Raw genomic sequence first — 15,324 nt, 5'->3', positions numbered from 1 at the left:
AGTGTTTTAACTCGTTGATCCACTATTTTAATCTACTACCGTTTACACACAAGGCATTGTTTCTCATATTCAGGTGCCAACTTACATTTAGAACTTCACAACCACAGAATCACCCTAAATCATAATAGGCCTCTAAATATAACTCCAAATGATTTAGGGTTACATCAAGCGCAAAGCAAAGGAAATTGGTAGACCAAATAACTTATAGTAGAAAGCAGAACCATATGAAGCAATATAAGAATATAGCAAAAGTCAAAATACAGCAAAACAATCATTTCAACTATTTATAGATTTTCCTGGCGTAGTTACTGGATATTGTCTACCCTTAGAAGGGAAAAATCATTGAACTGAAAATTCAATCTCAACATTTCCAAAATCTCTGCTGAAGCCATTGATTGCTCATCAGCTTGAGAAGTACAGTATTACTCACTGATTCAATAAAATAAAATTGGGTATACAAAATGTTTAAGAGGGTGGAAGTTTTCCTCCCTTCAAGATCAGGGCAAACATCCACAAAAATGAATTGTTATCAAGAGTCTTCTTCCTTTAGGTTACGAATCCTTGCCCTCTGTGCAAGGAACTGCTCTTCCTGAGCTCGTTTTGCAGCAAGCGCTTCGTCGTCAAGTACCCGAATTGGGAACCATTCTGGCAATTTCAACCAATTTCCATTCTTCTTTGAATTCTCAATGTCTTTGTGTATTGTTTTAGTGCGATCACTCAAAGCATCCTTCAACTTCAGAATAGCAAAATCAGCTGTAGTCCCCACAACAGCAAAGATGACAGAGTAACGAACAGCACCAAGCTGACCACCTAAAATTCCATAAATGAAAATTTACTTTTAATGCTTGTAACCTTCATAGCTTATCACTCAGCAAATTTAAGCAAGAATCATTTACATGTAGTTCACACCAAGTAATGCTTTTCAAATTTAAACATAATCTGGTAAAATTTTATCAGTCTGTGACCAAAATATTCCCATAAGCATTGTGATCCTCGAGTACCATGCAATTAGGAGACACTCTCAAAGTTATCTTGGTCCTCCACAGTGTGTGCAACTTGCTTACCTCCACAGTCCACATCAACCCTGGTTGGTGCTCACGAAGAACTTTACCCTTTCCGAGACGTTGAAAAATAGGTGGTAAATAAGACAGAGAACAAAATTTTACTTGAAATAACCATGACACCCTCTCTTCCTTATTAGTAGTAGATAATGCTACGGCACATCCAAATTCTTTTATTTTCTGTGGATAAAATAATCAGTCAATTTCTAATTTTATAAGGAGCCAACGACTACCCTAATGAAACATGCTTTTGGTACTAATGCGAAACTTCACAACAATATTGGAATCATTTGGAAAAAAAAAAGGAAACAAAGAGATCATACAAATACAAAGAAAGAGGATGATAAATAAGATGCAATAGTAGATTTTATTTTAACATGTCTAATAAAAATCCTGTCGAGAGCAGACTGGCAAAACTTCACCATGCTTTCTGAACAACAAAAATCACAAACATGTAGCAGAAGAGTGAGAAGGAAAAGCAGAACTAAACCTTGCAGACGCCCTAGAAGAGCTCCAGTTCCAAATCCTGCTACTGCAGAGTTCCATAGATCATCAGGTCCTGTTTTTCTAGTTGCAGTCACAAATTCACGTGCCCCTAACAAATTATACAATATATTTTATTATTTAGACAGAAAAGTGATTTAATAGACAGATAAATTGATGGATTTAACATTATATTTTGTCAATACACAAGTTGAATTTGAACCCTTGGAATTGACACAGGAAGTCTGAATCAAATATTCAGAAGCCTCAATCCAACAAAAGGATGGCCGTGACATCACTAGCATTAAAATTAGTGAAACCCCAACTATTGGAAAAAACTTAAAAAAGCATGGCAAATATACAAACGAAAAAGCTTAAGAACATAAATCATCTGTTTTATTATCCTAATGTGCATCAAGCACAAGGATAGGATAGGAATTTATTCTATTCCTATCATGCATATCTTTATCCAACTCTCATATATTATCATTTTCTATCCTATCATGTTCACTCATATATAGAGACTAACAAATATGATCGGATTGCTAAAACAAATATTATGAATGGGCCAGAAAGCCCTTACAGGTTTATTCTTGCAGACACAAGAAGGCATAGGAAATTAACAATAGACACAAAAGATGAGAGCAAAGATGAAAGATATTCCCATTACTTCTCCAGTTACATGGAGCTCACAATCTCCCTTGAAGCACACTTCTACAGACAGCTAAGACTATTGCTCAATATTTTGTTAAGGATGCAGTCAAATTACATGGTTTTCCTTAAGGTATCCCTTGAGGTATGGTCAGTGATAGAGATCCTTTATTTCTAAGTATTTTCTTGACAGAGCTTTTATTGTCTGCAAGGAATGGTGTTGAAGATGTGTACTTCTTATCACCCACAGTCCATTGAGCAAATTGAGTTGATCAACTGCTGCCTTGAGACTTACATTGTTTTGCTTCCAAGCAACCACGCAATGCTCCTTACGGTTTTCTTGGGAGAAATCTTGTATCACACCTCATTTCATTCATAAACTGGGACAACTGCTTATGAGGTAGTATGGCAGTCCTCCACCCACCATAGTTCATTATCTAGCAGGAGAAACAGCAGCTGATTCAATAGCTAAGGTTTTGACTGATAGAGATGAGGCCCTAAGGCAACCAACATTTAATTTACTATGTGTACAACAGGTTATGAAGTGAAATGCAGATGCTCATAAGATGGACATCACTTGTGACATAGGCATTTTGATGTTCGTCAAAATGAGGCCTCACAAACAAGCCTTGGTTGTCAGAAGAATCAATTATAAATTATCAGCCTGCTACCTTGGCCCTTTTCAAATCATAACTTATGTGGGACCAGAAGCATATAAATTGTTGCTTCCAGATTCTGCCTTGATTCATCCTGTTTCCCATTTTCATGTTGCTTATTTGAAGAAAGTTCTTGGAAAAAATCAAGTGGAGGCTGTTCTCCCTCCTGAAATGGCATCTACTGACCTATTTTACATAGATATGGTACGGGTATGGTACTGGTACCAAGTATGGATATGGGTACAGGATACAGCAATTTGTAAAAAAATAGAGTACGGGTACGTCAATTAAAAAAAAATAATATATATATATACACACACATAAAATTGTATAAAATCAATATGAAAAAATTGTATATAAAATAAAAGTACACAAATTTTAGCATATTCGTGGCTTGCCATTGTTGGAGGAGATTGTTGTCAGACTTGCCACCGCTGTTATTGCCGTTTGTCGTTTGTCCGTCACCAATGAAGGCTGATGGTTGAGGTTTGAGATGGGAGAAGAAAAGTAGCAATATGCAGCCTGTGGACATGTGGAGGCTGGAGGAAGTACGGGTATGTCGAAGTTGGAGGCGAGAAAGAGACAACTAGGTCAAATTTTTGCGAAAAACCGAAAACTCTAAAATTTTAGTCAAAAAATTCCATTTCCCGTACCCAAATTGTATTCGCGTTCCCAATTCCCATACCCAACTTGTTTTTTTTGCAAATTTTTTTGGGTACATACCAAGCATACCCACGACATACCCATTCCCGGTACCGATACTCTATGAGAAGTGTCATACCCATGCCTCAGAGCTGATGATCCTATTCCAATGGAGCCAGAAGCTATTTTGGCTCCTAGGGAGGTACAGAAGCTTGGAAATATTGTAACTGAGCAGTTGATCTTGTGTAAGTCCAAACTTATTAAAGAGGCAAGGCAGGCAAGCACTATTAGAACCCAGATTCCTTTCCTCTACCTCAAAGACAAGACAACCTTTCGACATGGTGGTTGATGAGAATCTGATAGAAAACACAACCAGAAAAGAGAAAGAAAGTATGGAAGAGATACTCTGATATATGTATATTGCTGTATGAATAAGGAAATGTGAAAGATTGCACTAGCAACAGTAAACGAAGAACAAAAGATAGTAACTCAGGAGAGCACCACGCTCCCCTTCCCAAGCCACAATGGCCGCTAGAACAAAATGAATATTCTCTGCCTTTCCCTGATTCCTTCCTCTCACCTATAACCAACTCCCCTACCTCCCATCTCTAGTGGGCCCCAAAACAACCCACTCAGCCTAACTGACTAGTCCTCCCTTTTTAAACACGTGTCACCCTTTTACCTCTCCTGGAGTATACTTTCCAGGTCTTCTCTCCCTCACGTATCTGCTGCCCGGGTATCTCACTGTTAGCTGGGCTCACGAATGTATGGGTCGTATCAGAATCAAAGAAAACCCATTGAAGATAATGGCTTGAAAGCATTAAAAGGGCTTCAAAGACCAATGACAAGCATAAAGACAAAGAGGATAAAGAAACATACATATTTTATGAAGGGTAAATGACCATTCTACCCTTAAAAAATAATCCATACGGTGCATTTTATAAAAAATAGATTAGGATTTCTTTCTTTCCCCCAAATCACGCGATCACAACGCGAACTTCTTCCAATTATGGCCACAAACAGCCGCACCTGCCGCGACATGCCAAATGGCCTGCGATGTGGCGGCAATAGCGGCCGACGACCATGCCACACCGCTTCGGCGCAATAGCGCTGCTATAGCGCACAATTAACAAGTATGATTTTAATATTAATCATTACACACTTTGAGCTTTTATTTAGGATAAAAACTGGTTGTTTTATTTAGTTTATTTAGATTTAGACTTGTTAGTACAAGAAGCTCATTCAGGTTGTTTTTGTGTTGATTTATGAGGATTAGACACATATAAGCTCTTATAAAGACATTTTGAATGCAATTTGAGATTGAACACTTTTGTGAGAGCGTGTGACTCTAGGTTCTTGAATGAGTCAATTTTCCTTGATCTTATTAAAAGGTCAAAACTCATGTAACGATCATTCCTTTTGCTTATCAATTTTGCGATTGTGGTACCATCTTCTATCTTTATTCTATTTTTGCTTTTTTTATTTTTCTTCTTGTCTCGATTTTTATTTTTGCCTTAATAATTCTTTTTTTGTCATATGCAATTCCATTTAAAATCGTTTAATTTGTTAACACGGATGGTGATTGTCATCAGTATTGATAGGATTGCTAAACCAAATATTAAGAATGGGCCCAAAAAACCCTTACAGTTTTATTCTTGCAGACCCAAGCAAATAGAGGAAAATTAATACATATGTGGTGGGGAAAAGTTAGCAAGAGAAGCGACAACAACAACCAAACTTTATCTTACTAAGTAAGGTCAGCTATAGATGACACGATGTCATTAAACTCAGTCAAAGACCAAATTTTCAAAAATATTAATCAAAAGGTCTCTTTTAATAACTTATTCCAAAGTTTTTTTGGATCTCCATCTACTCCTTTCTACCAAACTAAGAGTTGGGTCATCTACTCTCCTCACTAATGCCTCCAAATGTCTTTCGTACTGTGACCAAATCACCTTAGATGGTTGTTAAATCATCTTTCCACTATAGGTGTTACTCCAAAATTCTCATGTATACTATCATTTCTTATTTTATCCTCTCATGACCATTTATTCACCTTAACATTCCTATTTCTGTCTTTCTCACTTTTTTCTCATGTTGCTCTTTTAAAACTCAGCATTCACTACCATATAGGATAGCTAGTAATATTGTAGTACAATAAAATTTCCCTTTCAACTTGATAGATACTTTATAGTAAAAAATAATTCTTGATTTTTTTTTTTTCACTTTAACCACACAGCTTATATTCTATGAGTAACATCATTAATTTTTTCATCATTTTGTAGAATCGATACCAACTTACCAAGTACTTGAACTTGGAGACTTGTAGTATAATATCATTTCCAATTTTAAATTCTAACACATGATGTTCATCTTGTGTTTTTGCTAAACTTACAATGCATATACTTTATTTTATTTCAACTTAAGCGAAAACCCTTAGATTTTAAAGTCTCCTTCCATAACTCAAGTTTAACATTAATCTCTTTTCTTGAATCCTCAACCAACATTATGTTATCTGCAAAGAGCATGCACCTAGAGATAGTTTCTTTTATGTCACTTGTAAACACATCTAAGACTAGATTAAACAAGTAAAGGCTCAAAGCAAAACCTTGATGTAAACCTATCCTTATTAGGAAATCCTTAGATTTCTCATATCAGTTGGTTAGTCAGTAGAGGCGGCAGGGATTACCTTTTTCCTAACTCTCAGCTTCAGGCCAGAGGCTTTTCTCTTAGGCTTGTATCTTAATTCTTATCTTGTATTTACCATTAATTTTCTTCAATAGTAATACAATCTCCTTTTATTTTCAATCAAAATCCTTACAAATTCCAAAAATCTATAATCAGGAAAAAGGATGGTAACTGATTGCAATATGATATAGAATTCACATCATTAGATTTCCATTTGCCTCAGTATTCTTCCAGAAGCAAACTGAAACAACACTTGTTGCTCACTGATTACAGTCTTGTTTCCTAGTGACAATTTCTCAAGAGTAGTAGTAATTAATTATGGATTTCTTCATATTATATGATAAAGCTCTGCTAATAGAAAATTAGAAATTCTTTTCTGTTGTTTACTTTTCTCATTCTGAAAACATTTAACGATCATTTTTCCTAATATTTATGAATGTATGTTGCTTTTCATTGATAAAATGCTACTTCAACAAATCAACTTAAACTATCTATTACATGAAAATGTTCCATAAGGCTAACAGTAAAATTTATATATATAAAGTATCAAAAAAATGGTGCACACTCTCAATGCCACAATTTTAGGAAGCACTCTACAAGACAAGATAACATACTTCCCTTCTATATACCCAGGACTTACAAATAGAGCTACTCAAACAAACTAAATCAGGACAAGTTCAGGCCAGTAATATGTAGAACATCCTCCCCAACAACAAGGCCACAGTTTTCTTTCAACAGATAAGGCAGATTTGGATCTTCTCATTTTTCTTAAAATCATGAAAATATGAAATGAGAGAGAGCAAAGTGTAAACTGCTTTAGTGAAAAACTAGTGGAGCTATCTGCAACAAAAATCTTATGGATTTCTCCAATAACATGATACTATCATATGAAAAATGCAAAAGATCCAAGTCCATATAAAACAGTAGCAAATCAATACACTCAATTTAAAATTTATCAACATTACACAAACAATTCCATTAAACACAGTATCCAACATGTTTCCAAAACTGTAACAGCCAATGATCAGATCAAAAGAAAATCCAACAGCTACCTACCGCAATAGCAACCGGTGATGATGGAGAAATTAGCAGCATAGCTTGCACACACATTAACAAGACCAAGACTTTTTCTGTGCTTTGAAATTAACCCAGTTCCAATACCAGCAACCCCTGCTCCAAATAATCACAGAGATCATAAATACATACAAACAGGTTAGAACTTATTTTCAATCATAATTCCTCAAGTTATATATGTTTATGTGACTTATTAGAAAACTGAACATGACTGATCTAACTCACTCCTAAAAACTAACTCTTAAGAGAATGATTTTCCAAGCCTTATAAGAAGTATTTTGGCCATGTTTCTAATCAATGTGCATCTTAAGACACCCTTTCACACTCAACTGAACATCTAGTGCATGAAATTTGCAAAACTGGTCATCCACGGGTAGTCTCAACATTCAAACTAGATAGGCCCTAAACTCACTCATAGGAGGACAATTGTCTGAGCCTTATAAAGAGTACTTCAGCTATATTTCTAACCGATATGATACATCTTAACATGACTGATTTTACTTAAATTTATTATTAATCATCCTTGCAAAATTGAATAGTTCAAACATAAAAAAATTTTCTTTTGTTTTTTTAAGTAAACAAATTTTTGTGACTAAAACAAAGCAACAACAAGAGAGAGAGAGAGAGAGAGAGAGAGACCTGCAAGGAGGGTGGGAATAAAGATTCGGTTTTTCCAGGAATGAGAGGAAGAGGGTGAAGTGTTAAGTCCTGAATCTGGGGTTCCTTCATTCTCAGAACCCATTGCTTGTTCTTCTTCTTCGTAAATCGTTTACAAGTCAATTCAATCTGCGATGTTGTTTAGATTTGATGGGTTTATGAGCTCTCACTCGTTTCTGTGATACTCACTGCCAAGTAAAATCAGAGTTCGTGAGGGATTTGGAATAGGAAAGGGGCTGAGTTCTCTTTCTTTAACCCATGGCCTATATGGAAATGGGTTAACCTACGTTGGCCACTAACGACCCACCCCATCTTTGTTTTGCCATATATCTAAAATAAGGTAAATGTAGGACATATTTTCAATATATTTTTAACTAATATTATCAGTTAAAATTTGAATAAATTTTTACTTTAATTTTTTAAAATATACACAGTCATTAAAATACATTTTCTAAGTATTAATTTGAAAAGTTAATTCAGAAAATTAACAATCATAATCAATTTAATTATTAATATTAAAAAAAGTTTAAAAATTATTAATTTGTCACGTTAAGGAACAAAGAATCATTAAATAAATTTTTAAACAAAATCATAATAAATAAAAAATTTAAAAGTGAGTTAATAGTTAAATCTAAAAAAAATTATTGTTATTAATCAATTTTAATAAATAATTAAAAATGTGTTAAAATAAATACATAGCTAGTCTTTCTTCTATAATAAATAATATAGATTTTTGTTTCAATTTTGTGAAAAATGGTTTATATTTTGAAAAATTTTAATGACTTTATTTAATATAAAGGTTTTTTATAATTATAAATAAATAAAAATAATAAATTTTTCTATATATTATCTTTTACATAAATATATATATATATATATATATATATATATATATATATATATACTCGCACAAACAAACATTAATAAAAAAACAACTTTAAAAAATGTGACTCTATTATTTTTTAAAAGCAACAATTTATTATTACTAAACACATGGATTAATTAGTAAGAAGCTTTAACATATGATCTCAAATTTAAGTATCAAATGAACTCAGTTATGTTAAATAATTGAAGGTAGTGTGACACTTTTATTACTCACTTTTTTTTTATTATTATTATTAGCATTATTAAAATAGTTAATATTAATTTATTTATAACTAATTCCACATGCAACCTAGCAAAATATCATACATATATATACAATAATATTCAATAATGTATATCACATACAAACTTTAAAAATTGTACAATTAAGGACATCAAAATATTGGTGATGGTCAAAAAGTGTCAATATCATTAATCTAAAACACAAGGTCATGAGTGTGAGACCCTAACACTCCTATTTAGGAATACAATAATTTTCATAAAGATATTAAATATTATAGGTGTAAATCAAAATTTATCTCACTTCCCTCAATCTCTTAAGCCCAACCCATGAGGTAGTGTAAATAGACTATCTGGGAGGGAAAAAGAACTAGAAAAGTTAGGAGAAGTAGAATTAGATGAGTCAGAAAAAATCTCTACAAAGGTGGAGATAGGAGTTGGTACTAGTCTAAGAGACAAGTGGTATTAGAGAGAAATATATGGTATAATGGCATGGATACCTTAAACACTCAACATTAAGTCCAACTATATGTAGATATAAGTAAAGAGTAGTGTATCTCATAACAATAGGAATGGGTACTCATTAAAATGAATTTCTAATATTTTTCTTACATTCCTTGATATAATAATTAAAAAATTCAATAAAGCTAATTTCTAAAATTCCTAATAGTTTTTATTTTCTATTCTAAAATTGATACTTATTTATAAAACACCCCTTGATAGTAATAAAATTAATGAGAAACTTATAGTTTTTACTTTTATGGATACTAGGAAAAATTTGATACAGGAAAAAGAAAGTCTGCAAAGCTTAATTTCATAGCTCTACACAATGACAAATTAAAATATTTCAAATATACATTTAAATAAATAATTAAGCTATTAATTTGAAATAAATTTTTTAAAAATATGGCCATATATAGCACGAATTTTCAGCTCAAAATAGAAGAAAATATAAAATTTTAATAAGTTAAAATGATTTTAATAGAAGAACAACACTTGCTTTTAATTTTTGTCACCAAGAAAAATATATTTTAGAAATAATTAAAAATTTGAGAGGAGAACGAAGAACAAAGGGGCTGGAGTTGCATTATTCACGTGGAGAAGAAAGAAAAAATGAGTTGAACTTCGTTCTTATCCACCAATTTATATATTAAAATATAAATTAATTAATATAATATTAATTTGTTATGTAATTTTCTAAAATAATATGTAGAAAATTTTATTATTTAAATAAATTTTAAATTAGGTATACAGGAGTTTAATTTTATTTTTGACACTAATGTTTTCTATTTTTATGTTCAAGGAAGTTGAAAAAAAAAGTCCAATTACATTTAAAATTAAGGGAATAAATTCACCATAGAATCTAAAAAAATTTAAGTCAAGAAAAATTATAATTTTTTTATGAATATATATAATAACTATTTTAAAATAATCACTTATCTTTTTAGAAAAAACATGAAACTCTTCCTACAGATAATTATTGTAACAAAAAGAAAAGGTTTTACCACCAACATGGTCTATCTACAATAAATCATGTAATCAAGTAAAAAAAACAATAAAACTAGAAAATAATAGCAACCAATTTCTATAATATATAGCTATTTTCATGTTAACATCTTTAAAAATAAATAAATAAAATTTATTACTATTAGATTCAAAACTATTTTTCGCTCTTGAGGTTTTAAAAAAAACAAACACAAAAACTAAAAAAAAATTATAGAAAAGTCAATAATATTTAGTTATTTACTAAATATGTACAAACTATTTGGATATTGATTTGTCTAGAATATAACAGTGAATTTGTGTTAAGATGTTAGTGGTTATTTTGCTATACGCCTATATCCCCATATCTTTTTGTTTATGTATAGAAAGACTTACTCATCTCATTCAAGGTAGTATTATTAATGATAGGTCCCCTTCTATTTTGAGTGTCATGATATAGGTATCTTACATCTCCTCTTTGCTGATGACATTATCCTAATCATTAAGGCTTACATTTTATAAGCTTCTACGATCTAGAATATTTTGCATTCCTTTTGCCAAGCCTCTAGACTGACAGTTAACACTGAGAAACCCTCTCTGTTTTTTTTTTTTCAAGAATACCTCTCCTAATCTAAAATAGGAGATTTGTGAGGTTTTAGATTTCCAAAATTGCACTTCTCGTGAGTCTTAAAAAGAGATACAACACCCAAAAAACTTAGATCTCATTGTTATTACACAATAGAAAATCCTTGAAAAGAGAAACCAAGGAATAAAGAGTAAAGTTGGAGAACTAAGCTCTAAAAATTTACTTAGATCTAACGATATAGTTGTTTACACTCAGATTGAGAAAAGGTTTGAGAGTTTTTCTTTGAGAGAAGAATGTGAGAGAATAAAGAGAAAACAAGAAGGAAAACTTTTCTGGTTGATAAAATGAATTTTTTTGGGGCATAAGTTCCTTAAATACCTCTCCAAATCTGCAAGTTCTCGCTTGAGCAAGCCCTATTCTTACTTGGGCGAGAAAACCAAACACTAAAACTACTTAGTTTTCTGCTATTCTTGCTTGAACGAGAGACATTCTCGCTTGAGTGAGTGGCATCTCACCTGAAAGAGAGGCACTTTTGCCTGAGTAAGAATAGATCTAGAGAGTTTCTTATTTTTCTTGTGACTTCTCGCCTGAGTGAGCTCATCTCACTTGGGTGAGGTCACTTCTCGCCTGAGCGAAAAGACAGTTGGAGCAATATTATAGAAATCCTGCACCAGAACTCTTATTTTCCCAAAAAGAAGGCAATGCAAATAAGGATTTTACAACAAAAGGCTTTGTTATATTCCTTATGTTCAACACTCACATAAAACTCTTAAGAATCAATCACAAACCCTAAATACTAAATATATCAAATAAAGTAACCAAACAACTCTGCAAACACACAATTGTCACCTAGCAATTGCACAACTTACACACACATAAACATATATATATCATACTCATCTCAATACATATAGTCAAATAATTACAACACAAATTAAAAGGAATAATATAATATGTTTATAAAAATATATAGGTTTGCCATTAACACTCAATGATCATGCAATGTTAATAGTTTTTTCTCTAAACTATCACCCTCAATGATCATATAAGGTAAAATGAAGAGAAAGTATAAAATGCCTATGAGTTGTTAATTTTATAACGATTGAAAGACAAGAACTAACACTATTAGAAAATTTGCAAATATAGATGGATTTATAGAAGAATTTTTTATTATTACAGACAAATTTTAACATTACAGACGAATTTACAAACGGTTATAGTTTGTCTATAATATGCGCGTCGGTAAATAATTACAGACAAATTTTTAAATCCGTCTGTAATTTGATCGCGAGTGTCGCTCTCGGACAAATTAATAAAAACCGAATTGCATAAAAATTATGTAGTAAGAGGTGCAATCTGAGTCGTCTCCCAACGATGATAACGTTACACGATTATAAAATTTTTAGACGGGGTTTGATTTATAGAATAACTAATTAGAATCAAAAGTTAAAAATAATTAAAAACTCTAATCCAAGAATTTAGAAGAACTACGACCACTCTATCACCGGATTCCAAGAAGATGCATCAAACAACAAATTAGTGATTAACATTAAATTCGAATGAAACCTCAATTCAAATTAAGCATTCACACGAGAACCCTTATGCATTTGATTAACATACAATTCGCTCAAAGTTCAAAAACCTCTAGAACCTAATCGATTTGTGTTAATTTAATTCACCAATGCTATTAATCTTAGATCTCAAACCTGAAAATCTAATTCACGTTCCCTAAAACTGAACTACATACATCAATCAAATAATACGTAATCAACCAGATGCATAATCATCAATCCAAACGAATAACTTCAATTCAAAAATATAATTACCAAAAGGAGAACATAAGGAAGAAATGAAACTGAATTTGTTATTGAATTTATGCCAATGTGAGACCAATCCTCAAGGGTGTCACGTCCCTTTTAATCCTTGAATTAGATGGAAATCTAAGCCTCCATTAATGAAGGAAAACAACAAGTCATAAAGGTGAGAGGGGCTGAGAGAGAGAGAGAGAAGAAAAGAGCCAAAAAATTAAATTCAAAATTTAAAATTCAAAAATTTCGTTCATCACTTTGTTCCATTTTTTCGGCTATGAAAACGGCCTCTTTTTGGTTCGTGGCCTGAAGGACAATTGTAGCCTTGGATGTCAACTTCAAAACGCCACTAGAATGGGCTTAATCGGATGTCTGTGGACTGAGATATGACCCAAATACTGCACCTTGCTCAGGATCTGCAACTACAACGTTCTAACTTTTTCCAGGCCCAGTTTCAGCTTCTTATCATCAGAATTGGTTTCTGACCTCTCATAGAAATTGTGCACCTTTCTCTTAGCTTTCCTAAAAATCAAGAATAACAATGAAAGGAGTTCTACAACTCAAGATATGGTCCAGAAACCAAAACAGTATCAGAATTTACCAAATACTGGAAAAATTAAATAAAGCCCAAATAAAATTCAAACATCATAAGATGATCCAATTCAACCAATTAGGCACAAAAGAGGATTAATGAGCTAGGAATTAGAGGAAATAATATTATAAAAATCCAATTGATCATAATTACAGACAGAAAAATACGTTTGTAATTACAGACAAAAAAATTTGTCTGTAATTACAAACAAAAAAATTTGTCTATAATTTACAACGAAAAATATGTCTATGATTTATAGACAGAAAAATTCGTCTGTAATTCATTTATGAAATTTTTTTAAAATTGTTTCATTTTTTTATAAACATAATTATTCCTCCTTGTTCCTAATTATCACAATTCATAAACATAATAAAAACTACAAAATTATATATTTAAATCAGAAATTATTTATAAAATATAAAATTAAAATATCATTACAAATTAAGAAGTAAACATCTAAAAATATAATATAAAAAATAAAATAACATTATATATCACTAATAATCGGTGTGATCATCTTCCGAAAAAGCATCGTCATTAGTAGAGGAGGAGTCAAAGGAAGAATGACGCATGGAGCTGAAGATTGGTAGTGTTGGAGCTGGTGGAGGAGGAGGAAGAGGTGTAAAGGTGCTTACTCTCATGACCTCAAAGTATGCATGCATCTGCATATGCTGCTGCTGAATCTGTTGCTGCACTTCCCTTTGCATCCTCGATGTCACCTTCTTTTCTATCTTCTTCTCCATTTTATTCGCCCATTTCTTCTTCCATGCACTTTCCTTGGTCTTCCATACACAAATACACAATATTGTATCGACTTTTATTACACATTACACAAATTTCTAATGTAAATTTTTGCAGAATTTCTCCTAATATATGAATATTTTTTTATATTTGTTTACAATTAATACAACAAATTTCTAATGTAAATTTAGACAGAATCTCCCCTTATATATGAATATTTCCTTATATTTGTTTACACTTAATACAACAAATTTCTAATATAAATTTTGGCAGAATCTCCTCTAATATATGAATATTTTCTTATATTTATTTAACTTAATACAACAAATTTTTAATGTAAATTTTGGCATAATATCTCTTAATAAAACAATATTTTCTTACATTTGTTTACACGTACTTAATATAAAAATCTAAATTTTCTTTACACATAATTTATATATTATGTAACAATCTATTAATCAATGCATCAAAAACATACACATTACAATCCTAAACCGTTATAGAGCACATTCCCTTATAACTCCACAACATGCATATTCTACAAACTTCGCAAACCCAAAGAATCCTACAGCACACAATAATCAGGTTCGGAGAAGGACCTCTACGCCCTTCCCCCAGTCATACAATCTCCAATCCTACAACTCTATCTTAGAAATTTTAAGTCTCTAAAATACATCAAAAAAAAAAAAAAAACTAAATCGATTTAAAGTTAAAATATCGTACCATGAACATAATGATACAAATTATCTTTCAAAAGGATGCTCCAATCACTCGCAAAGGCCAAAAAACTGAAGTTCCTAGAGAGAGGTGAGAGAGAGAGAGTAAATTATGTAAAATGAGGAAGGAAAAGGAGAAGCCGCGATTTTAAGGATTTCACACGTTACAGACAGAAAAATTCATCTGTAAATGGTTTAATGAAACGTTACATTTTAAAGGTTCATTTATAGACGAATTTTTCCGTCTGTAAATTCGTCAAGTTCAGTTACAAACAGAAAAATTTGTCTTTAAATCGCCAGATAAAAAGTTGCTCCAAATTTCCCTCCCATTTTCAAATCCTGTCTCTATTATTTCACGCCAAATGACGGGTAAGCTACAGACA

At 31.9% G+C, this 15,324-nt stretch overlaps 1 protein-coding gene across 1 annotated transcript; it reads right to left on the bottom strand.

Moving 5' to 3' along the window:
* Positions 1–264: 264 nt before the first annotated feature.
* LOC113850518 lies at positions 265–8,209 on the bottom strand. The gene is made up of 4 exons (XM_027481082.1): positions 7,895–8,209; positions 7,238–7,351; positions 1,552–1,656; positions 265–810 (listed from the first exon to the last, which is right to left on the bottom strand). Exons 1-4 carry the CDS (start codon positions 7,995–7,997, stop codon positions 530–532), a joined length of 603 nt encoding a protein of 200 aa, XP_027336883.1. The 5' UTR covers positions 7,998–8,209; the 3' UTR covers positions 265–529.
* Between the last annotated feature and the right edge of the window lie 7,115 nt (positions 8,210–15,324).

The sequence above is a fragment of the Abrus precatorius genome, unplaced genomic scaffold (assembly GCF_003935025.1).
Source record: "Abrus precatorius isolate BTA unplaced genomic scaffold, Abrus_2018 Scaffold9, whole genome shotgun sequence".
NCBI lineage: Eukaryota > Viridiplantae > Streptophyta > Magnoliopsida > Fabales > Fabaceae > Abrus > Abrus precatorius.
Note: the sequence above shows the minus strand (reverse complement) of the source record. Positions and strands in the feature narration are given on the sequence as shown.

Coding starts and splice junctions, on each gene's coding strand:
- LOC113850518 (XM_027481082.1), bottom strand. CDS start 7,997: ATGGGTTCTGAGAATGAAGGAACCCCAGATTCAGGACTTAACACTTCA. Junction 7,352..7,894: donor TATTCCCACCCTCCTTGCAG/GTCTCTCTCTCT, acceptor TATTTGGAGCAG/GGGTTGCTGGTATTGGAACT. Junction 1,657..7,237: donor CATCACCGGTTGCTATTGCG/GTAGGTAGCTGT, acceptor ATAATTTGTTAG/GGGCACGTGAATTTGTGACT.